At 47.2% G+C, this 24,741-nt stretch overlaps 1 protein-coding gene across 4 annotated transcripts in view; it reads left to right on the top strand.

Annotated features, from left to right (window-relative positions):
• LOC127043896 (dynein axonemal heavy chain 5-like) overlaps positions 1 to 24,741 on the top strand; it is a 644,537-nt gene that overhangs the window by 470,368 nt on the left and 149,428 nt on the right. For all 4 annotated transcript variants that reach the window (XM_050938120.1, XM_050938119.1, XM_050938121.1 and 1 more), the window contains 4 exons: positions 7,956 to 8,090; positions 9,140 to 9,329; positions 12,427 to 12,644; positions 13,906 to 14,217. In XM_050938120.1, coding sequence (XP_050794077.1) covers positions 7,956 to 8,090; positions 9,140 to 9,329; positions 12,427 to 12,644; positions 13,906 to 14,217 — 855 coding nt within the window. The remainder of the gene's footprint in view (positions 1 to 7,955; positions 8,091 to 9,139; positions 9,330 to 12,426; positions 12,645 to 13,905; positions 14,218 to 24,741) is intronic.

A 24,741-nucleotide genomic window follows, 5' to 3' on the forward strand; every position in this document is an offset into this window, starting at 1 on the left:
GATCACTTTCCTCTCCTATAAGTGCTTCAGAATTGATTCCTTGAGGACCTGCTCCATGATTTTTCCAGGGACTGAGGTGAGGCTGACTGGCTTGTAGTTCCCTGGATCCTCCTTCTTCTCTTTTTTAAATATGGGCACTACATTAGCCTTTTTCCAGTCATCTGGGACCTCCCCCGTTCTCCATGAATTTTCAAAGATAATGGCCAATGGCTCTGCAATCACTTCCGTCAACTCCTTTAGAACCCTCGGATGCAGCACATCCAGCCCCATAGTAGCTGACACTAAATACTGCATCCACCATTACAGCTTTACCCTGGTAACAAAAAGATACCTCACTTACAGCATAATAAATACTGAATGTAAGCTGAAATTATGGTCTAGGAATAATTGAGCCTATCACCAAGGAAAGCCTGACTGCAAGATACATGATTGTATTTGAGGGCCTTTGGGAATTTGAAGGAGAGCATTACATCTATGCAGATCCTCAGCTGGTAGTGGTTAGAGTCCTGCAAATCTGCAGGTATCAGCTTTATATCCGTGGACCATTTTTGCGCTTATCAGCTTGGATTCAGATACAAATTTTGTATCTGTGCAAGGCTCTCATAGTAAGAGCTGGGTGAGCAGCTTTGAGGAACTGCGGCACAAATCCTCCACCCATCCTGGGCGGAGGTCTGGGAGCAGGCATGCTAGTCGGGGGGCCCTCCCGGCTCTGAGACAGGGACCTAGGCCAGAACCCAGACTGGACAGACCCCTTCCCCCGACACCCTGACTCCACACAGGGGGCACATAGGCAGCCCCTGCTCCACCTCAGAGATGGCTGTTCGCCCTCTGCTGCCCCGGCCAGGGCCTGCAGCACGCTGAGGAGGGACTCGCCTCTGCCCCCAAGGTTTGATTGCTCACTGGCTGAGCCTTCCCACGGGTGACTGTGCCAGCAGCAGGATTTTTACTTGCCGAGTGTGTGTGTGTGAAGGGATGTCTCAGTTTCTGAAAACTAAAATCCTGAGTTTTTCTGTCCCCCCCATTTTTTTAAAACGTCGCTTTATTTATTTTGTGGCTTGGAGCTGGAGAGCCATGCTGACAGCTGTGGGGAGCCTGGGTCCCTCCACCTGCCCCGGAGGGACCCAGGCTCTCCACAGCTGCCAGCATGGCTCTCTCATGGCTCCAGCTGGGGTGTGTGTGTGGGGCGTGTTGCGGCTCAGAACTGGCTCCCAGCCATGGTAGGAGCCAGGCGGGCAGCTGTGAGGAGGTGTGGCGGACTCTCCACCTGCCCTGGGCGGGCAGCCCGAGCAGCCCCCAACAGCTCCACAAGTCACCCCCACCCCTGGCCAGGCCAGCGGACAATTTTTATGGATCGCAGAATGGATGCAGATACACATTTTTGGATCCGCGCAGGGCTCTAATGCTGGTTGTGCAAAGGTGCTGAAATATATCCTTCACAGTACTACACAGACTTAAGAATACCTTGCACCAGATGGAAAAAATAGGAATCATAACCTGGGTTGAGAAAGTCGCACACTTACATTAATGGCTTTGAGATCATAAAGAAAAAGAATGGCACTTTGCAGGTATGTTTGGACCTATAAGACTTGAATAAAGCTGTACACAGACTACCACATTGTAGCCACCACAGGACATGTTTTGAGCCATTTGGTGTTCAAAAAGGTCTACACTATCCTTGATGGATAAGCATTTCTTCACCGTCAACACTCCACATCGATGAGACCACTTTTGGTATCTGCCATTTGGGATCAAGTCTGCTTGTGAGGTCTTCCAGCAGAAAAATGAAGAGACCTTTGGTCATATTCAAGGAGTTAAAATTACAGTAGATGACATGATCATAGCTGCAGAAATGGCAAAGCCACGTGTCCTAATCCTGCATCAGATGATGGAAATGTGCCAAGAATACTAAATTCAGTAAAGCACAGACTGAAGTTCTGTCTTTTCAGGATTTTTCAAAAGAGTATTATACAAAATTAAACCTCAGAGCTGTGTATGCAAACCCTGGAATATAGATGTTAATGACAGCTACCAGTCAACCTCATGGAGAGAGAGAGAGTGAGAACAATACAATTAATTCGAGAACAAATATTTGATATAGCCACAAAAATTTGTAAAAAAGTATTTGGAATACGTTTGAATAAATTCTTAAAAAACTATTACGTAGTAAATTTATTGGTGTTCTTTATACATTCTCCCCCCAATTTGCACTGTAATATATCTAACAGGTTTCAACAGAACATATTTTTATAGTTTTATTTTTATACCTCACAACAGACAGAGACATTCACTCTCATCTTCTCAGAGATAATTTCCCAATATCTGTAGTACAGCACTGAAATGTATGCATGTGTCTCCTGGAATCTCCAGAGCCTGAAGAGAATGACAGCCTCACAGCTCCCCTACAAACTCTTCAGAACCTCTTTGACAAACAACAGATCCTTACAGCCATCAGCAATTACAGTTCTTGAGCCAATAGCCCATCGTCCTACCAGTTTCCAGCAGGATAGGGAATCTGTAGCCTGTGTCCAAACTAGTACAGGCATTGGGATGCAGCCTTCTCTGCCCTTATTCATCTTATTCTCCTCAGAAGAAGGCCAGTTTTCTGAGTCAGATAACGTAAAGCTAGAACAAGATATTCCAGAGAGATTTTCTCTCCTGTTTTCTTTGACTGCATATTAATTTAAAAGAATAATTGCTAACCTTGCTCTGGACACAACAAAGGAATCAGAGGGGACTCAGATAATAGGGAAACACCAACCGTATAAATCTAAAATAGAGTCCCTTCATCCCTCATTCGAATAAGTGACCAGAGCTGAACAGGAGGCTCTAGACAAACTGAAAAGGCATAGCAAAGAGAAACCTTGGTTGTTCATAATTCAGATCAGACCAAAGCAGAACACATCAGTCCTGCTCTGCTTACTGCTACTAAGTACAATGGTATGATGCATAGGGATCTCACCCTGGCCAAGATTACACATGAGACAACTTCAGACCCTGCTTCTGTTATCAGTGGGACAATTCTCTAGCCATGCTGAATAACATTCAGATTCACTGAGATGGTGGATAGAGGTACGTACTGAGAATTCCTCTCTTCTCTCCACACTGTGTAATAACCATAATAGATGCCAAGCTGTCCGATGCTGGAAGTGGGCTCCACATATTAACGGCTCCACATATTAACAACTCCAGGGGAATGATCACCTCAAACAAACTCAGGAGCATAAATTTCTTTGACAACAACACTATCCATTACCGGTTTAGTCAAAACTGTGGGAGAATGTTCTTATCCAGTCAGACAACACAACAATGGTATCCACACAGCCAATGGGGAAGAATAAATCATGCATCAATGACAATAGTGGGCAGAACAATGCCAAATTTCAATAAAGGCAACATGCATCAAAGAAACTTAGCAACTAAAAGGCAGACTGTATCAGCAAAATATTGGTGGAGATAGCAGAGATTGAATGATGAAACTTTGCCTCTTGCAGAATCCACATGAGAGCCTGTTTGCCATGAGTAAAAATACAAAATCCCTCAGGCACTTCATAAGATGCAGACCCAAGCTCCAGTGAAACAGTAGCTCTGACTCACAGATAGCCAAAGGCAGCCTTACTACCACATCCTTTAACAGAAAAAAACATACAAAAATAATTTTTAAAAATGAAGGCATAATATTCGGTAATTACAGTAATCCCCAAACCCTTGAAGACTGTGCAACTCCAACATGGCATCTGTATTGGGGACTCATCCAAACAATCTGCCCCTGCAACAGGACCTATCAGCCAAGGTTCATCAGTGCACTTCCCCAGCAGCCGAGGACAATTCAAACCAAGGCACTAGAAACTGAAAGGAAAAACCTTTCCCTCAAAGGCAATAGAGACCATGGTCCCCTTTCGAAGACCATCTACTTAAGAAGCATTTGTAAAGGTATGAAGAAAATTATTCTTATCCCTTTACACCTGAGTGGTTAGCCAAAATTTGAGGTTTTGCAGGTTGTTTCCTTTAGGAACCTGTGGAACTCCTTGCCAGAGGATGTTGTGAAGGCGAAGACCATAACAGAGTTCAAAAAAGAACTAGATAAATTCATGGAGGATAGGTCCATCAATGGCTATTAGCCAGGATAGGCAGGAATGGTGTCCCTATCCTGTTTGCCAGAAACTGGGAATGAGCGACAGAGGATGGATCTCTTGATGATTACCTGTTCTATTCATTCTCTCTGGGGCACCTGGCACTGGCCACTGTTGGAAGATGGGATATTGGGCTTAGAAGGACCTTTGATCTGACCCAGTAGGGCCATTCTTAGGAAGAGAAATTGATGATGGGGAGTGAGGTATTTCTTTGATGCAATCCTGTTTATTTACAAAAATGTCCAAAGTCTTGTATCCCTCAACACAGCAGGAATCAGACAGCAGGAGTCAGTTTCTTTGTTCACTGATTCATGCCTCTGTCCATTCAGCACTTTACCCAAAGCTCACTTTTTATTTTTTCTCTATCTGTCCATGGGTTTCTGCTGCCTTCTCTTTGTTTCTGTGATGTTTCTCTCTTGTGCACACCGATACACAGTTGCAATCCAGTCATTCCCCTGCTCTTGCATTATCACCAGAGTCCCTGGAAACGACTTGGGATGCATGGCTGAACTCCTCCCAGTCTTGCATGTGGCTTCTGTTTTGGGTGGAGATTCCTGTTGCTTCAGCTATCTTTTCCATAGAGGAGTTCAGTTTCTTTCTACATTTATCCTGAATGAAGGGCAGAGTCAACAAGGTTTTGCCCCAACCTCAGCATAACATTATTTTTCTTTCAGAGTGGTAGCTGTGTTAGTCTGTATCAGCAAAAAGAATGAGGAATACTTGTGGCACCTTAGAGACTAACAAATTTATTTGGGCGTAAGCTTTCATGGGCTAAACCCCACTTCATCGGATGCCTGCAGTGGAAAATACAATAGGAAGATATATATACACAGAGAACATGAAACAATGGATGTTGCCATACCAATTATGACGAGAGCAATCAATTAAGGTGGGCTATTATCAGCAGGAAACAAAAAAACTTTTGTAGCGATAATCAGGATGGCCCATTTCCGACAGTTGACAAGAAGATGTGAGTAACAGTAGGGAAATAATTAGCATGGGGAAATAGTTTTTACTTTGTGTAATAACCCATCCACTCCCAGTCTTTATTCAAGCCTAATTTAATGGCAAATGCAAATTAATTCCAATTCTGCGGTTTCTCATTGGAGTCTGTTTTTGAAGTTTTTTTGTTGGAGTATTGCAACTTTGAGGTCTGTAATTGAGTGACCAGAGAGGATGAAGTATTCTCCAACTGGTTTTTAAATGCTACCATTCTTGATTCTGATTTGTGCACAAAGAAGGGTGAAGGCATGGGAATATCTGCCATACTGAGCTACCTTCAGGATGGACAGAACTTAGATCCAAAAGTACCCATTCTAGCTAAGCACACTTCTATCAGCAGCATCTTATGTGCCTCTTTGCAGTCTTTCTTAGCAGACCATCAGCTCTGCCTGTCATTGGATGAGTCTTATGCCAGTGTGATCTTTTCTGTAACACTACAACCACTAACCAAATAACCATTTGCTAGGCCTGACAAACCTGGGTCAAATACATATAAATCAGTTTGGGTGGTGACTCTTCTTAGATGCTCCTGGAGTACAGTATCAAACTCAGCCATCAGCTCCACATTTTAAGGAAGTTTCCATTGTTTGGCACGTACAGCTGATCCGAAGTGCCATGCAGTGCTAGGTTTTGGGTAGCAAGCATTCTCACAATGGCAATGAGCCTTTTCAGAACATTTTGCCAGTAAAGAGATTCTGATGCAATCTTCTCTTGATGCTGATCTATGGTGGCCTTTAACCTTAGTCTCATCTCAAGCTCTTTCCACCTATGGAATGCTCTCTGGTGATTTGCTGCCTTCTCATGACATGCCAGATTTCTAGCCAGATTTTTCCAGTCCTTTGTTCCTGTAGAACCCAATGTGGCTGGAACATTAGACTGGAAGAGTTTGCAGCAAAAACAGTATGCAACATTCTGGGTTTCTGAGTACATAAGCCATGGCCTCTCCACTTTGTCACCATTGGGGATTTCATGCCAGTAATGTGTTGGATGGAAACTTCTATTTTCATTGTCTTTGGGGATCATGAAGTTTTTCACTTGCTGTGGCCCATGCAGTGCAAAGAAGTCCCTCAGGCCACTGCTCAAGTGGATCGACAGTCCTGAATCATCTAGACTTAAGGAACTAAACTCAACAGCAGCTGTTTCTTGTGCCACCACCGTACTCTTCTCTGATCTACACTTTTCTTCAGGAATGTGCAACATGGTTACATCCATTTGAGATGCTGCACTAGCTGCTAGGTCACCTGCACGCTGACTAACTGGAAGATCAGGCATCTCCTCACCAGTCACATCCTCACTGGGGCCAGAAGGCTCACCGTGAACATTTGTGTCTATGTATCTCAGGAGACCTCCTTCCTGCTTAGTTAGAAAAGCTTCCTTTGCTTGCTTTCTTTTTCTGAATGCTGCTCCAGAGGGGCATTTTCTTCTTTCACTATGACTGCTCTTCTGTGCTACCTACAGCGGCTCTCAACACTCAATTGAAGGGGACGAATAAGCAGGTAGGTAGCAGGGCCTGAGTGAGGAAAGATATCAGTGTCTTAAGGGCCTAACTGGTTCCTATTACTTCAGTTGACTGCCTGTTCTCCTCAAGTGCATTCAGGGAAGCAGCGGGAAACAGGAAGCTCCCTGAGAAGCTGATGTTAATCAGACCAAGCTCCTGGGGGTGCTAGAGAGGTACATAAGAAGTTCCTCTCTCTCCCTTCAGCTCCTGCTGCTTTCTATTATTCCCTCTCACCTTTTCTCCTGCCTGCCTGTTATGTCTCTTGTGCCCTCCTTCCTCCAGCACTGCACTCCACCATCTCTGTGCATCTAGAGAAGAGAGAATACATATGCACCAGCGGTAGACACAATTTTCTACACTCTGGGTCCTAGTGGTGCCTCCACCCCCACCCCACAGTCTGGCACCTGAGGCGGCCACCTCAGTTCTCCTCATGGTAAGGCCAGCTGGGGTGAGCATTTGTAACTGCAGTGTTGGTATTGCTGTAGTACTTCATTGCAGAGCAAAGGAGTGGCAGCACACTTGATAGAAGATTGGGTAAGGCATGTTTGCTGTAGAGAGCCAAGAATATTTGGCAGCTTGTGGGAGCACCTCTGTTCTGCTGTAAACTAGTATGTAGGATAGTTATTCTAGCCTATCACTAAAGTAACTCCAACTTGCTTCACAGCAGTTTAAAGCACATGATTTACCCAGAATTGTGAATCGAAGGAGGAAGCATGAGCTCTCAACCCTTCAGCATCACAACAGTTTGTGGCTGCAGGGCTGAAACTTTTAAGGAAGAGAGGAGGCTTTTGTTGGCAGGCCGTTGTTTTCCTTTGACATTCATTCTACAACAAGGCAGGAACCACAGCGTTCAGCTACTTGCACAGCTGAGAAGTTTGCAAATACTTTTGTATGTGTGTCAGTCCCAAAATGAGGCAATAAAAAATCAGGACACTCAGTCCTGAATCTGTTTGATAGAATCTACTTATTGTAGAAGGCTCTAAGCAGTACATGGGTGATTTTACTTACAGTGCCATATGTGTGTCAAATCCTGGGCATCACACAGAGTGTTAAGAATAGAACTTTGATAATGTATTTGCTGTGGGTTTGTGTTACAACTTCAAAGTTATGTAAATGTAATTGTGTTTGTTATAATTGGAGATACAACAATGAAAATTATCTATAGACTCTGACACCAGCAAAACCTTTACCCTTTTTGTGAGGATGAAGAACTGTGAAACTTTATTGATAGGCTACTTCTTAAATTCATTTAGTTTTCAGCCTTTGTCATAATTTTAAAGTGCTTAACTTCTACAGTACTAATTGTGTTCATGCTTTGTTTTAAGGTTCACTATGACTTTGGATTAAGAAATATTTTATCTGTTTTAAGAACTCTTGGAGCAGTAAAAAGAGCCAATCCCAATGAGCCAGAGAAAACAGTAGTGATGAGAGTTCTACGGGACATGAACCTCTCCAAGCTGGTATCGTAACATCGATTACCTTCACAAAATGTTTTTTTAAAATGTATTTGTTATATGTTAGTATGAAATAAACTGCATTTTCTCAGCAGTTGGTTACATCCTTTTGTACGCAATACTACTTCTCTTTTAATGTCTGGCGTATCAAAGCGATGGTGCTCTGAAGCCATTTTTTTCTTTTTGTGAAGAGAAGACAACTCTTCCTCCCCCCCTCCCTGAATGAGAGACTTCAAATGAAGAAATAATAAGAAATAATAAGAAATCCAATCCAAATCCAGATCTTAGAGGAAAATCTAGCCTGATTTTCAAATTACTTTTATATGGAATGGAAAGGAGAGCAAACAAAAGAGAGAAGGAAAAAGAGCAGATTGAATTAACATTTCATCTATCATTTTAAATCCCTATTAATCTAGAAATTCAATTTACACTAATTCTTGGCAATCTGCCTTTTCAAACATCATAATAACCAGAATGACGTATAGTGAGTGGGCTGTTTTGAAGTAGCTAAGGAATGCTTACCTATTCTATTCTCTTTCACCACTACCCTCTTCTATCCAAAGAATTCTTCATTTTTTCCATTTTGCTGTAGCTAGAAGATTATAGTGTGTGTAACCCGTGTGAAAGTACACAAACACCCGATTCACAATTAACTGTTTATTTAGCTAATTCATGCACATTTTTAAACCACAGTCTAGATTATAATGATTTATAGAGGAAAAAAATTAGACTTCAAGAGAAGTAGTAAGGAGAAATCTAGCCTGTTTGTCTAAATGGCTAATAGATGGAGAGATTTACAAGAATTGTACTAAAATTTAAACATTTACATAAATTTTAAGTGAATATTTAATTTAGAAATTCCTATCTATGGCTAAATTGCTTGAGTCATTTTAATAACATACATCCACTCATAATTTTCACATTTGTTTTAGAAAAGATATCTATTTTACTACTGTCTTTTAAATAACATATTCTTACAGATTGTTTGTCATTACAATAATAATTAATTTCAAAGAATAAATAATTGGGGTTTTTTCCTACTTTTTAATTGACAGGTTGATGAAGATGAACCTTTATTTATGAGTCTGATTAACGACCTGTTCCCTGGAATTACTCTTGATAAGGTCGGGTATCCTGAACTAGAGTCGGCCATTCGGAAAGAGACGGAGAATGCTGGGCTTATTCATCATCCTCCGTGGATTCTTAAGCTTATTCAACTGTATGAAACTCAGCGAGTCCGACATGGTTAGCATGCCAAATGAGGGTTTCATACTCCGTTATAGCAGTAAAGGCTTTTATATTTCTTTTCTACAAATTGTAGATTTTTTTCATTAATAATGTATTTTGAAACTAAACAGATGTCGTTTTTAAAGCCTCATATAGATATTTTTATGAGAAAATTGTTAAGAATAATTTTTATCATAAACAAAGAGCCCACCTTGTCCTCATAATATTAACAATTTAGCTGTAGTATGTCTTTTTATGGGAAATCGGTGCGTGGCCTTGAGAGGAACTGAAGTTTCTAAGGGGGAAGTTAGAATTCAGAGTAAAAATGTATTTTATTTCCCCCCCTTCTTGCCAAACTCAGAAATAGCTGATTTTGCTCAGTATTCTGAAAAAAGTCAAATTCAGGCAGATTCTAATTAGGGCCCTTTTCAGCTCAAAAGGTAAATGTTTCCTATAGTTATGAGCATGTTAAAGTGAAGAGGTTGCAAGTGAAACCGTCTTGAATCCTTAACTGTAATGGGTACTACCACATGCCTGTTGTACTTCCAAACACCATTAGGACTTCTCTGTTCAATGTTGGTCACTTCAGTTGAAGAAAGATAGAATAGAAATTGATCCAGTCCATAGAAGGGTAACAAAGACAGTGGTACAGCCAGATTTACAAATGATGGGAGATTGCAAACACCAGAATTAGCCTGGAAAGGAAAAGAGATAAAGGGAATCTGATTAAATTTGTCAAGATTTATGAAAGGATTTGTGAAGGATGATCCTTTTTATGCTTTCTCATAGTACTTGAATCAGGGATCACTATCTTAAACTAATACCCTGGTGCATTTAGAACAAATAAGAAGAGAGATTTCTTCACAAAGCATATTTAAATCTGTGGTCTTCACTGTCTCAAAAAGTCAGTTCACATATTATGGCTGGTTAAATGAAAGAGCTGAATAATGTTATGGCTAATAATGTTTCTTCTTAATTCATTGGTCTAATGCAGAATGAAATTCTGGGGCCCATATAATACTCTCTTGGGGCAATACCAATGTGAGGGCCAGGGAACCCTCAAGGTTCCCCTTGTGGAATTTCCTTTGAATTTTACTCTTTGAATGTGGGATTTGTGTCCAACTGCAAGAAACTAGACATTCACCCATAAACATCATAATTCCCCTGAGATCCACACAGATCCTCAGGATCCATGGAGGGCAGAGGGCCTGCTGTTCAGTGCCTCCATATTGAGTCACGGCCCCTGAAGCTCTGGCCCAGCTCCCTGGCAGTGCAGCTCCAAAGGAAGCTGTGAGATCTGCTGCCAGAGACTCCCTTGCAGATGTTTGGCCTTGTAACACTCCTTTTAGGCAGTTGCCGAGGCAGAGAGGCACCACTGGAAAGTTAACATCATCTTTAGCTGTGTTAACTTTCCACTGCTAATTTTATGAAGTGGAGGGGAGACAGGTATATTCCCTTAGCTCCAACTCCTCCCGATTCCCTCACCACTCATGGAACTTCAGATCTATGAGAGCTCTCCAGGGGCCCCAGAGAGAAGTGGTAAGAGTGCTGTAGAGGTAATTGTTCTCTTTTACAGGGAGAGAGGGAGATGAGTGCATGTTTAGAGCTCCTCTGTGCGCAGATCCTAAAGGCATGCTCTGCTCTGTGGGCCTGGTCCAAAGCTCATTGGAATCAGTGGAGAGTCTCTCTCTAACTGCAGTGGTTTTGGCTCAGATCTTATGTTCCTAATATAGGGCTGGATCCTGCTCAGTTCTGAGCACCTCCTATGAGATATTGAACACATAAACTCCTATTCCTTTTAGAGGGAGTCACAATCACTCTGCATTATGCATGCTTGGGTCCATAACGTTGGTCAGAAGGTCTGCGCTACTAAATCCCTCCATAACTTTGCATCCGAGATTTTCAAAGTCACCTATGGGATTTTGGTAACATACAAAAGCCAGTATGTGAACATTTCAACCTCCCTGGGCATTCTATAACAGATTTAAAGTAACTCTTCTTGAAAAAAAAACCTTCAGAAACAGACTTCAAAGAGAAACAGTAGAACTAAAATTCATTTGCAAATTTAACACCATTAATTTGGGCTTGAATAGAGACTGGGAGTGGCTGGCTCATTGCAAAAGCAGCTTTGCGTCTCCTGGAATTGACAGCTACTCATCTATTATTGGGAGTGGTCTACATCCACTCTGATCGAATTGGCCCTGTCAACACTGGTTCTCCACTTTTGAGGTACTCCAGTCTCTTGTCATTATATAATGCTTGCATCTGTAACTTTCACTCCATGCATCTGAAGAAGTGAGGTTTTATGCCCAAATAAATCTGTTAGTCTTTAAGGTGCCACCAGATTCCTTGTTGTTTTTGTGGATACAGACTAACACGGCTACCCCTTGTTACTTTGGCATTTTGATGCTCAATTTCCATTGCAATTAATAGGAAATGGGCGTCCAGATCTCTAGGTGGCTTTGAAAATCTCAGCCTGAATGCCCCATCTGCTTTCAAACTATGCCATTGTTTCTTGGCGCACAGCTTTATTGATTTAATATAAAGTAACTGAGTAGGATCAGCTATAGCCTAATTTTAATGTATTGTTTAAGAACTCAGTTGGCAACATGAGTATAAACTGATGAAGTAACAAGTTTGTCTGTTACTAAGAAAAATATATCAAAAATGTTTTCATGGTTTATGCAAGTGTATGTTTTTGTTCCTTGTACTCCGGGAAGAATTGCTCGGTTTTCAATATCGCTTGGAACAACTCTTTCTTGTAAAAGATATTTAAAAATGATTGTTTTTGTTTACCACCAGTCAATTGAATGTCACCACATATGAACATCAAAAGGCAGCTGTGTTTTCCAATTAGAAAAAGGAACAGAACTGCCTAAGGGAGGATAGAGAGCCACATTGGCTTGCCTAGCAGAATAAATCAGGCATTTATGAAAACCTTTAATAAAACATTTAAAAAATTCATTTCAGTCAACATCAAGAAAGTGGAATGAAAAACATCTTTTTTAAATTTAGTTTTAATTTAAAAAAAAGCAAGATTCTGATGCAATGCATCATTAAATTGGGGCCTGACATTTCGGCATTTTATTTTAAAAGAAGTCTCTGTCTTTTTAAGGTATGATGACTCTGGGTCCGACTGGTGCAGGAAAGACAAAATGCATTAATATCTTGATGAAAGCAATGACAGACTGTGGCACTCCTCATAAAGAGATGAGGATGAACCCAAAGGCAATTACAGCTTCCCAGATGTTTGGTACTCTCGATGTTGCTACAAATGATTGGACAGATGGCATTTTCTCTACTTTGTGGAGGAAAACTTTAAAAGCAAAGAAGGTAACTGGATATTATGTTCTGACAGCTGATAATAGCATTTAATACTGTTTCTGTAAGGTATTATTACAAAGCAACACATCCCTTTCAATGCTTCATTTATGTGAAGGGTCTTTTTTGATCAAATCAAATCAAATTTGAAAATATAATATTTTAGTTATTGTTTGTGTCGGAGGGCTTGTCTTCACTACTGGGGTAAGTCGACCTAAGTTACGCTACTCCAGCTACATGAATTATGTAGCTCGAATCAATGTAGCTTAAGTTGACATACCCCAGTATCTTCACTGCGCTGCGTAGATGGGAGATGCTCTCTGGTCAACTTACCTTAATCTTCTCGGGGAGGTGGAGTACTAGAGTTGACCGGAGAGTGCTTTGCCATCGATTTAGTGGGTCTTCACTAGACCCGCTAAATCGACATCCACTGCAATATCCATGGTAGTGAAGACAAGCCCTGAGCATTTAGGAACGTATACAGGGTTACTCTGAAGCACATGCCAGAGATCACTCACCTCTTCAAGCACAGACTTGAGCTTTTGAGGCTGGATCACTGAGCTCTGTAGGGTTTTATTTCCTCTTTCATCTTCTATAAACCTTTAGTCCTTCCATGCTTTTCAACTCCCAATGCAAAGACTTTCAGTGGTTTAATATAGAGACAAAGAGGGGGAACCTGTCCCGCCCACATTTTATGTCCACGCCACTCCAGATCAGTAATTATATTGGAGCAATGTAGTTATAGCCTCAGTTGAAAAATGTTGCATACTGATTTCTCCTCTCTCTGCCCAGACCTGCAGACAGTGCTGCCGCAGAGCCACATATGTTATGAAGGTTGCATTGTGTTTTATTTAGGCCTTGGAAAATGTGAAAGCTTGATGTGAAAGAATTAGCTATCCTCTGTTAAGAGATGGTAGGTCTGCTCCTGTTCTCACTAAAGTTAATGGAAATTGTTTTCATCTGCTTCTTTGGGAACAGGATCAGGTCATATGGCTGTCACAGGAAAGCAGCATCTCTCTGTATATAACAACTGAAATTAACTTTTTGTCACTTTGATCAAAAAATCTTTGGTATGACACACAGTAATGAAGTGAGATTTCAAATCACTGGGTAAATAAGGAAAAAAAGGAAGTATTATGATTAATAATAAAGCATTTAGCACCAGATCAGATAATTTACAAGTCAATGTTTATATAAAGTAATGTATTCTCGTATGTGTTCAAAAAACTATATTTTTGATCATAGTATTTACACTTGTACATGTATATTTTAGGGAGAACACATATGGATAGTTTTGGATGGTCCTGTGGATGCAATATGGATTGAAAATCTGAACTCCGTTCTAGATGATAACAAGACCCTTACTTTGGCTAATGGAGATCGTATTCCAATGTCCCCAAACTGCAAGATTGTTTTTGAGCCCCATAACATTGACAATGCCTCCCCAGCAACAGTATCTCGTAATGGGATGGTCTTCATGAGTTCGTCCGTGTTAGATTGGAGGCCCATTTTAAAGGCGTGGCTGCAGACTTTGCCTGCTACTCACTCTGATGTCCTATGGAACAGCTTTAACAGTGTATTTCAGGTATTAAGGCCAGTACTTGCTGCAAAGAAAAATGAATTCCAATCTGCTTATTTAGCATTATTTTTCCTACATTCTGCTCAAGTTGTTTATCCCATTTATTTATTTAATAAAATAAAGAACTGACATGAAGGATAATCACAAAGCATAATGTGGACAAAGAAAGGGCCTATAACAATAGCTAACATAATCTAAATGAAACAATATTAGGTGGATAATATGGCCACTAATTTGAGTGGCGGGAGGGCTTTTCCTTTGTTTTTATTTTTTTAATCTGTTGGCTGTTTGGAGATAAATTGTTATCTCCATTTGATGATTTTATGCTGCTGGCTGGCAGAATTAATTTGTTCTGCTTGGTAACTGACATGGTTTTTGATATTTTAATTATCACTGGAGTGCTCAGAAGGTTCTAAATGGGCTTTTTTGTTTCTGTTATATTTAAATAAATAAGAAGACAATCAGGCCAAAGTCATCCTTATTGAAGCTCTGTTAACTTCAGTTACAGCAGGGGTGTATTTGATCCATGAAGTCTATATTCTGTAGGACCATGCACTTTTAAGTTAAAACTTGAGTGCATGCTATTTTTGACATAGTGTCAAGTATCAGGGGGTTGCCGTGTTAGTCTGTATCCACAAAAACAACGAGGAGTCCAGTGACACCTTAAAGACTAACAGATTTATTTGGGCATAAGCTTTCCTGGGTAAAAAAAAACACTTCTTGCATCTGAAGTGGGTTTTTTACCCACGAGAGCTTATGCCCAAATAAATCTCTTAGTCTTTAAGGTGCCATCAGACTCCTCATTGTCTTTATATTTTTGACATAGCGTCTCTTTATTAAATTATTAGGCCTAAATAATGCTGAATCCAAAAAGACCAGAGGGAAAATCCAGAATGTTTTATCCTTCCATACTACAAGTACAAAATGCTGTGTAACCTTCTACAAGATATTCATGAATGAGGCAAAGGCTGGAAATGGACACAATTTTCATTAATCACCAGGGACAGTCCTACACAATGGTGGACGTATAATAGTCTTAAATGTAATAGACCATCTCTGATGCAACCGAAGCTTCATTTTTCTTCATAAAACATTACTATTGAAAGTTAATGCTGTGTATTCTTTTTGCCTTCGCAATTTTCTTTTCATTTTTTTTGTTGGCACCTGTATTAGCACAACTGAAACTGATCTTTGCTTGCCTTTCTTTTCCTTTCTCACTAGCTGTCTCTTTTGCCAGTTCTCCCTGCTCATTTATCTCAGATTCCATAGTTGTCTTTTTCCCCACCTTTTTCATTTTTGTTGGATTCTACAAGAGAGGTTTTTCTTGTGGCTGGCCTTTTGAACTGTCATTGTAAAAATGTGTTTATAAATATGACAAAAGCAATGACTAATATACTGTTACAATAGCTAGAATGTTAAGAAATGACTTCTCATAGAAACATTTCATCTTAGTTCCTTCCCATTTACATTGAAACCCACTTCTGGCATTACATTCATTTTGCTGTAACCTCCAAAAAGTAATGATCAGACTTAATATTTCCTGCAGCGGTAAGAAAGGTAATTCTTATAATGAATTTTAAAAATATGCTTCCAAAATAATGTATATTTGGGTCAATTTACTGCTACCTTCCCATGATTGTCTTTTATATTTTATGCTATACCTTGTTCTGAAAGCATAATAGCGACATTTTTCAGAAAAAAAATGTATTTTATTAGCCTGAGAGATGGAAAAGCAGTGAAATATAAAGTTTGTTCCCTGCTGAAGGCTATATTTGGAACTATCCAAATGTAAACCAAAGCTGTCAGACTGTCAGTTCTCCTTTCACTTTTAATGAGCTATCTTTGCTTCTCAGATAATGTGGGCGATAACACTGATTTTACAGATGGGGATAATACTGATTCCATATACAGATGATTCCTTTTTCTCATATTACTTTTTTCAATATATACAAAATTGGATAAGTAAACTGTACAAGAGAACTTCATAAAATAAAGTGCACTAACAGCAGTTCTTCTTCGAGTGCTTGCTCATATCCATTCCAATTAGGTGTGCGCGCCGCGTGCACATTCGTCGGAGACTTTTTACCCTAGCAACACTCGGTGGGCCAGCAGGTCGCCCCCTGGAGTGGCGCCGGTATGGCGCCTGATATATACCCCTGCTGGCCCACCCGCTCCTCAGTTCCTTCTTACCGCCCGTGTCGGTCGTTGGAACTGTGGAGCACGGCTAGCCGTTCTCCACCTCCCTAGCGTTTCACTCTTCTGCAGTCTAGTGTATATAGTTCAGTTATTATAGTAATAGTTGTAGTTATAAAGTTAAGTAAGTATAATTGTATATAGTTATCTGAGGATTGGGGGTTCACCCCTTTTTCCTCCCCGCGCTGCCGGGGCCCATGCCCGGTTCACCTGGATTTAAGCCTTGTGCGGCCTGTCATCGGCCGATACCAACAGGAGATCCGCACGACTCCTGCCTGAGGTGCCTAGGCGAGTCCCACCTTGTGGACAAGTGTCGGATCTGCAAGGCGTTCAAGCCCCGAACGAAGAAGGAGCGGGACAGTCGCCTGAAGCAGATCCTGATGGAGGCAGCACTGACTCCCCCACCGTCGGCACCGACTCCGGCACCGGGACCAAGTGTTGCCTCCGCTCGGGACCGCCCGGCGCCGGCGAAGGCTCCAACTTCCCGCTCGGCACCGGCCCGGCACCCTAGCCGGCACCGCTTCCTCTCCCCGAGGAGCAAAAAGCACAGGGCTCCTGCGGTGCCTGCAACTGCACCACAGTCAGAGCGTGCCTCAAAACCTGACCGCCCGGCACCGTCATCCGCCGCGGCACCGAGCGTCGTCGCACCGTCAACTCCGGCCCCTCAGAGACCGTTGAGTCCGGTGCCCTTCAGCTCCCCAGTGAGGACAGGGGTCGAGCTTGTCGCGCCCTCCACGCCAGAGACCTTCTCAGCGGCTCGCGACATCATCGCATTGACAGAGCCCGAGCTGCCCCAACCCCCGGCACCGCCGGTGCGGGTTATCCAATCGCTGGGCAAGCCCGCCATGGTACGGCTGCATTCGCCGGGTACTACTGGGCATCGGTCCCGTTCCAAATCGAGGGACCACTCCCAGCGTCGCCGCTCGAGATCTAGACGCCGCTCGCCGTCCCGGGACCGCTACCTGCAGCACCGGTCGTACTTGCGGCACCGTTCAAGATCCCGGTCGCCGTCGTACTATTCTCGGCACCGGTCTGGATCGTGGCACCGACGTTCATACCGCAGCAGATCCCGGCACGGCAGTGGACGGTACCAGTCGACCTCCCGGCACCGAGCCGGTAGCAGGTCCCGGTCTAGATCACGGTACCGCCATGACTCCCGGTACCGTTCACCGGCACCGCGCAGCGACGTCGGGATGCACAGAGGCCTGCCATAGTCTTCGGTGGCTCCTCCATGGCCTTCGAGGCGCTCGTCCGCTTCTTCCCATATGGACAGCGCCTCTTACGGGGGTTCGGATATGCACGCCCGCACGGACCAGGGTCCACCCCAATGGTCCTTTTGGACGCCCTGGGCATACCACCAAGCCCAGGGCGAACCTTCGGGACAAGCTCGCTCCAACCCATCGGAGCGTCGTGCACCAGAGGCCACAATCAGTCAGCCCCCCCCCCCCTCAGGTATGGAGGAAGACCCCACGGATACCCTGGGGCAGCAAGATGCCCGGGAAACGGAGGCCCCTCTGGACGTGGCTTCCGTGCAAGAACCACTCCTCCCTGGGGTGTCTTCGTCTTCGTCTCCGGATGAGGCGGTAGCGGGCACATCTTCATCAGGGCCCCCGCCGATCGATCTCTGGGCGCATCAGGACCTGCTGAGGCGGGTGGCCCAGAACATAAACCTTCCTATAGAGGAAGTCCCGGAAGTAGAGGACCCGGTAGTAAGCATCCTCTCGGCGGAGGCACCGACCAGGGTAGCCCTCCCCTTCATTAAGTCGATCCGATCCAGGCAAAGGCGGACACCATCTGACAGTCTCCGGCCTCCATTCCACCCACTGCCCGCGGCGTGGAAAGGAAGTATATGGTACCATCCAAGGGGTATGAATACCTCTACATACATCCCGCTCCCTGCTCCTTGGTGGTACAGTCAGTCAACGAGCGGGAACGCCACGGCCAACAGGCTCCTGCACTGAAATCCAGGGAAGCCAGGCGCATGGACTTGCTGGGCCGTAAAATTTATTCTGCTGGAGGCCTTCAGCTCCGTGTGGCGAACCAGCAGGCCCTCCTGAGCCGTTACAGCCACAACACCTGGGAGGCTGTCGGCAAGTTTACAGAGCTGCTCCCCCAGGACTCACACCAGGAATTTTCATCTCTCCTGGAAGAGGGCAGGAGGGTCGCCAGAACCTCGCTACAGGCGTCCTTAGATGCCGCGGATTCAGCAGCGAGGACTCTGGCGTCGGGCGTAGCCATGCGCCGTATATCGTGGCTGCAGTCTTCCGGACTACTGCCGGAGCTACAATACACGATCCAGGACCTGCCATTCGACGGGCAGGGCCTCTTCTCTGAAAAGACGGATCCCAGGCTACAGAGCCTGAAGGATAACCGGGTCATCATGCGCTCACTGGGAATGCACACGCCCCAGACTCAGAGAAGGCCATTCCGCCCCTACCATCAGCGCATTTACCCCCCGCCTCGCCCCAGACAAGATTTCAACCGGAGGCGAGGCCGGCCAAATCGTAGATGACAGTCGGGTCCTCAAAAGGGTAACACTTCCGGGTTCGAAAAGCCACCGCAGGGACCCAAGGCGAACTTTTGAAGGTGCGCCCGAGAGCAGCTTACCAATCCCCTCTGGATCCACTTCATTTCCTCAACCACCTCCGCCACTTCCTACCGTCATGGTCCCAGCTGACTTCGGATCGTTGGGTCCTGAGCACGGTGCAGTTTGGTTACCATCTTCAGTTTGTTTCTCCACCCCCCTCCCATCCTCCCTCCTCGTCCCTCTTCAGGGACCCCTCTCACGAGCAACTTATTGTCCAGGAGGTCCGCAAGCTCCTGTCCATTGGGGCTATAGAGAAGGTGCCAAGGGAGCTAAGGGGCAAGGGGTTTTATTCCCAGTACTTCTTAATCCCCAAGTCAAAAGGGGGACTACGACCCATCCTGGACCTGCGAGGCCTGAACAAATTCATCAAAAAGTTCAAGTTCCGCATGGTAACCTTAGGAACCATCATCCCTTCCCTGGATCCCGGAGATTGGTACGCCGCTCTCGACATGAAGGATGTGTACTTCCACATTGCGATCTTCCCCCCGCACAGACGATATCTCTGCTTTGTGGTGAATCAGGACCACTACCAGTTCACGGTCCTCCCCTTTGGGTTCTCCTCGGCCCCCCGGGTATTCACCAAGTGTATGGTGGTCGTCGCTGCTGCCCTGCGACGTCGTCGTATCCATGTCTTCCCTTACCTTGACGACTGGCTCATTCGAGGCATGTCGGAAGCGCAGGTGACTGGGCACATCACTATCATCACGGAGCTGTTTGCGAGCCTAGGCCTGACCATCAATCCGGACAAGTCCACTCTGGTGCCTACGCGGAGCATAGAATTCATAGGGGCAGTGCTGGACTCCAACCTCGCGACGGCCAGCCTCCCCCGGCACTGATTCCAAGCCATAGTGTCTATGGTCACAAGCCTGCGGGCCTTCCCGACCACATCTGCCCGAACGTGCCTCGTTCTCCTGGGGCACATGGCCGCATGCACCTTCGTCACCAGACATGCAAGACTCCGCATGCGCCCGTTGCAGACCTGGCTCGCGTCGGTCTATCGACAACGATTCCACCGAATGTTCTAGGCTCCCTAGGCTGGTGGACAACGCACTCCCAAGTGTGTGCGGGCCTACCATTTCACGCCCCACAGCCCTCAGTGTCCCTGACAACGGACGCATCATCGCTGGGCTGGGGTGCACACCTGGGGACCCTGCGTACACAGGGTCTGTGGTCACAGAGAGAGTTGACTCTTCACATCAATGTGCGGGAGCTACGGGCCGTTCGCCTAGCATGCCAGACATTCCAATGCCATTTGCACGGTCGTTGTGTTGCGGTATTCACGGACAACACAACGGCCATGTATTACATCAACAAGCAGGGCGGGACCCGGTCCTCCCCGCTGTGTCAGGAAGCAATACGTCTGTGGGACTTTTGCATAGCCCACTCTATTCATCTAGTGGCCTCCTTTCTCCCAGGAGTGCGGAACACACTGGCGGATCACCTGAGCAGATCCTTTCTGTCCCACGAACGGTCCATCCGTCTAGACGTCCTCTATGTCATTTTCCAGAGGTGGGGGTTTCCCCAGATAGACTTGTTCGCCTCCAGATCGAACAGGAAATGCCAGGTGTTCTGCTCCCTACAGGGTCGCTCCCCGGGCTCCCTGTCGGACGCATTCCTCATACCGTGGACGGGTCGTCTTTGCTATGCCTTTCCACCCTTCCCTCTCGTCCATTGAGTCCTGATCAAGGTCCGGAGAGACAAGGCCCGCCTCATCCTGATCGCTCCGGCATGGCCCCGGCAGCCTTGGTACACCATGCTGCTCGATCTGTCCCTGGCGAATCCGATTGCCCTACCTCTTTGGCCGGACCTGATCACGCAGGACTTCGGCAGGATGCGCCATCCAGATCTACAGTCCCTCCATCTGTCTGCATGGCTCCTGGCTGGTTAAGCCAGTCCGAGTTGCGCTGTTCCGATGCAGTACAACAAGTGTTGTTGGGCAGCAGGAAGCCCTCCACGCGTTCAACCTACCTAGCGAAATGGAAACGCTTCTGCTGCTGGTGCAGTCAGCACGGCCACGACCCACTCGCCATCCTAGTCCCCACCATCTTGGACTACGTGTGGTCTCTCAAGCAGCAGGGCCTGGTGATCTCCTCTCTACGCGTCCACCTCGCGGCTATATCCACCTTCCACCCAGGCGAGGCTGGCAAGTCCGTATTTTCTCACCCAATGGTGTCAGGATTTATCAAGGGCCTGGAGCGACTCTACCCTCAGGTCAAACGGCCTACCCCTACTTGGGACCTGAACCTGGTTCTAACCAGGCTCATGGCGCCCCCCTTCGAACCCTTAGCCACATGCTCGCTGCTGTACCTATCCTGGAAGGTGGCCTTCCTAGTCGCGATTACGTCGGCCCAGCGAGTCTCGGAGCTTCGGGCTCTGACCGTGGACCCTCCGTATACGGTGTTCCATAAGGACAAGGTACAGCTGCTACCGCACCCGGCGTTCCTCCCGAAGGTCGTCTCCGCCTTCCATATTAACCAAGATGTCTTCCTGCCAGTCTTTTACCTAAAGCCGCACTCATCCCGAAGAGAGCAACAGCTCCACTCCTTGGATGTCCGAAGAGCTCTTGCGTTCTACACTGAGAGAACTAAACCCTTCCGGTGTTCACCACAATTGTTTGTGGCAGTAGCAGAACGCATGAGAGGCATGGCGATCTCCTCCCAGCGTATCGCATCCTGGGTCACGTCCTGCATCAGGGCATGTTACGACTTGGCCAGTGTGCCAACGGGCCCCCTTACCGCCCATTCTACCAGGCCTCAGGCTTCCTCGGCCGCGTTTTTGGCTCATGTCCCCATACAGGAAATCTGCCGTGCGGCCACATGGTCTTCCATGCACACCTTTGCATCACACTATGCACTGGTCCAGCAAGCTAGAGAGGATGCCGCTTTCGGTGCAGCGGTTTTACAGTCCGCAACGTCTCGCTCCGACCCCACCACCTAGGTAAGGCTTGGGAATCACCTAATTGGAATGGATATGAGCAAGCACTCGAAGAAGAAAAGACGGTTCTTCTTCGAGTGATTGCTCACATCCATTCCAGGTAGGTGTGCGCGCCGTGCGTGCACGTTCGTCGGAAACTTTTTACCCTAGCAACTCCAGTGGGCCGGCAGGTCGCCCCCTGGAGTGGCGCCGCCATGGCGCTCAATATATATCCCTGCCGGCCCACCCGCTCCTCAGTTCCTTCTTACCGCCGTGTCGGTTGTTGGAACTGTGGAGCGCAGCATAGCTGTCCTCCACGTCCCTAGCTCTCCTTGTTATCTCTCGTTATCTCTCGTATTGTTATAGTTGTTAGTTAGATTGTTAAGTATAGATAGTAGTAATTAAGTGTAAATAGGTTGTAAATAGTTGTTCGCCGGGGGCTTAGCCCTTCCCGGCACCCGGCACCGGGCTCATGCCTGGTTCGCCGGGCTTCAAGCAGTGTGCGGCCTGCAAGAAGCCTATGCCCACCAGCGACCCCCACGACGCGTACCTGAAGTGCCTGGGGGAATCGCACAGATCGTACAAGTGCCGCATCTGCAAGGCTTTTAAGCCAAGAACAAAAAAGGAGAGAGATCAAAGACTCCGGACTCTCCTTATGGAGGCGGCACTTGACCCGGCGGCTTCGCAGGCCGTGATCTCGGCGCCGGCACCGGATCGCACCGGCACCGAAAAGACTCCCCGGCACCGACCTTCTCCGGCACCGGGGACAGAACCAAGACCGTCGAAGTCTGCTACTCCGGCCAGGCAGACCCGACTGGAGCGCCCGGCCTCAACATCGGCCGCGGCGCCGCCGGCACCGTCGACTCCGGGCCCGGCGGGTCCGTCGAGTCCGGTGCCGCCAAGCTCCCCCATGAGATCTGGGGTTGAGATATTAGTCCCATCCACGCCGGAGACCTTCGCCTCGGCTCGGGACCTCATTGCCTTAACTGAGCCTACTCAGCTGCCACCCCCGGTACCTCCGGTGCGGGTCGCATCTAGAGGCAAGCCCATGATGTCGGCACCGTCTCGGGACTCGTGCTCACGGTCCAGGTCCCAACGTCACGGCAGATCGAGATCTCATCGCCACTCGCAGTCCCGGCACCGCTCTCCTCAGCGGTACCGGTCGCACTCGCGGCACCGGTCGACCTCAAGGCGGTCGCGGTCGGACTCCAGCCGCCGATACCGGCACCGTGACTCCAGGAGCCAGTCCCGCCGTCACTCGCCGCACCGGTCGACCTCCCGGCACCGAGCTGGTGGCAGGTCCCGGTCCCGGTCGACCTCCCGGCACCGAGCTGGTGGCAGGTCCCGGTCCCGATCCCGGCACCGAAGCGGCGGCCGGTACCGGTCCAGATCCCGGCACCGAGACAGAACCCGGTCCCGGTCCCGGTCCCGGTACCGTTTTGACTCCCGGTACCGATCCCCGGCACCGAGAAGATCGTCCCTGCCGACCCGCGCAGACCCTTACCAACCAGGGTCTGCCCCGCCGTGGCCTTCTAGGCAGCCGTCGGTCTCCTCCCAAACGGACAGCGGGTATGCGCTGGGCACGGACCGGCAGGCGGCGCTATTTCACGACCCGCCACAACACGACCAAGGCCCGCAGCAATGGGGGTTTTGGACACCCTGGGCATACCATCAAGCCCAGGGGCCCCAACAGCTTCCTGCTAGGCCTGCGACGGCGGAGCACAGGGTGCCGGAAGCCTCATTGTCTCGCCCCCCTCCCTCCCCGGATGGGGAGGTAGGGTCCAAGCAGCAAGACTCCGCTCTGGCTCCTGAGACAGAGGCGAGGGCCGAGGGAGACCCTCCATTAGACACTCTCTTGCCAGGGGTCTCCTCATCCTCCTCCCCTGATGAAGCGGTGGCTGGTACCTCCTCCAGTAGCCCCCCACCGCTGGATCTCAGGGCGCACCAAGACCTCCTCAGGCGAGTAGCTCAGAATCTGAGCCTACAAGCCGAGGAGGTCTCGGAAATAGAGGATCCGATTGTTACCATCCTCTCATCGGATGCTCCCACCAGGGTCGCCCTACCCTTCATAAGGACCATCCAGACCAACGCCAATACCATCTGGCAGTCTCCGGCCTCCATCCCCTTTACGGCGAGGGGCGTCGAGAGGAAGTACATGGCCCCCTCTAAAGGCTATGAGTACCTCCATATACACCCGACACCGTGTTCCCTGGTGGTACAATCAGTAAATGACAAAGAGCGTCATGGGCAGGAAGCTCCAGCCCCCAAATCCAGGGAGGCCAGGCGAATGGACCTCCTCGGCTGTAAAGTATACTCGGCTGGGGCGCTGCAGCTCAGGGTTTCGAACCAGCAAGCCCTGCCCAGCAGGTACGCTTTCAACTCCTGGGTGGCAGCAGACAAATTTAAGGAGCTGCTGCCGCAAGACGCCCGCCAGGAATTTGCAGCCATCTTAGATGAGGGCAAGAAGGTTGCACGTACATCTTTGCAAGCTTCTTTGGACGCTGCAGACTCGGCTGCTCGCACCCTCGCGTCGGGAGTAACGATGCGCCGCATCTCCTGGCTGCAGGTCTCTGGCCTTCCTCCGGAGCTCCAGCATACCATCCAGGACCTCCCATTCGAAGGCCAGGGCCTGTTTTCCGAAAAGACAGACCCCAGACTCAAGAGTCTGAAGGACAATCGGGTCATTATGCGCTCCCTCGGGATGCACACACCGGGAACGCAACGCAGACCCTTCCGGCCACAGCAACAACAGCAGCGCAGGCCATATTCCCAGTTCCACCAACGGCAGGACCTTAACAGGCGCCGTGGCAGGAATGGAAGGCGCAGGCATTCGGGGA

This window comes from Gopherus flavomarginatus, chromosome 2 (genome assembly GCF_025201925.1).
Source record: "Gopherus flavomarginatus isolate rGopFla2 chromosome 2, rGopFla2.mat.asm, whole genome shotgun sequence".
In the NCBI taxonomy this organism is placed as follows: domain Eukaryota; kingdom Metazoa; phylum Chordata; order Testudines; family Testudinidae; genus Gopherus; species Gopherus flavomarginatus.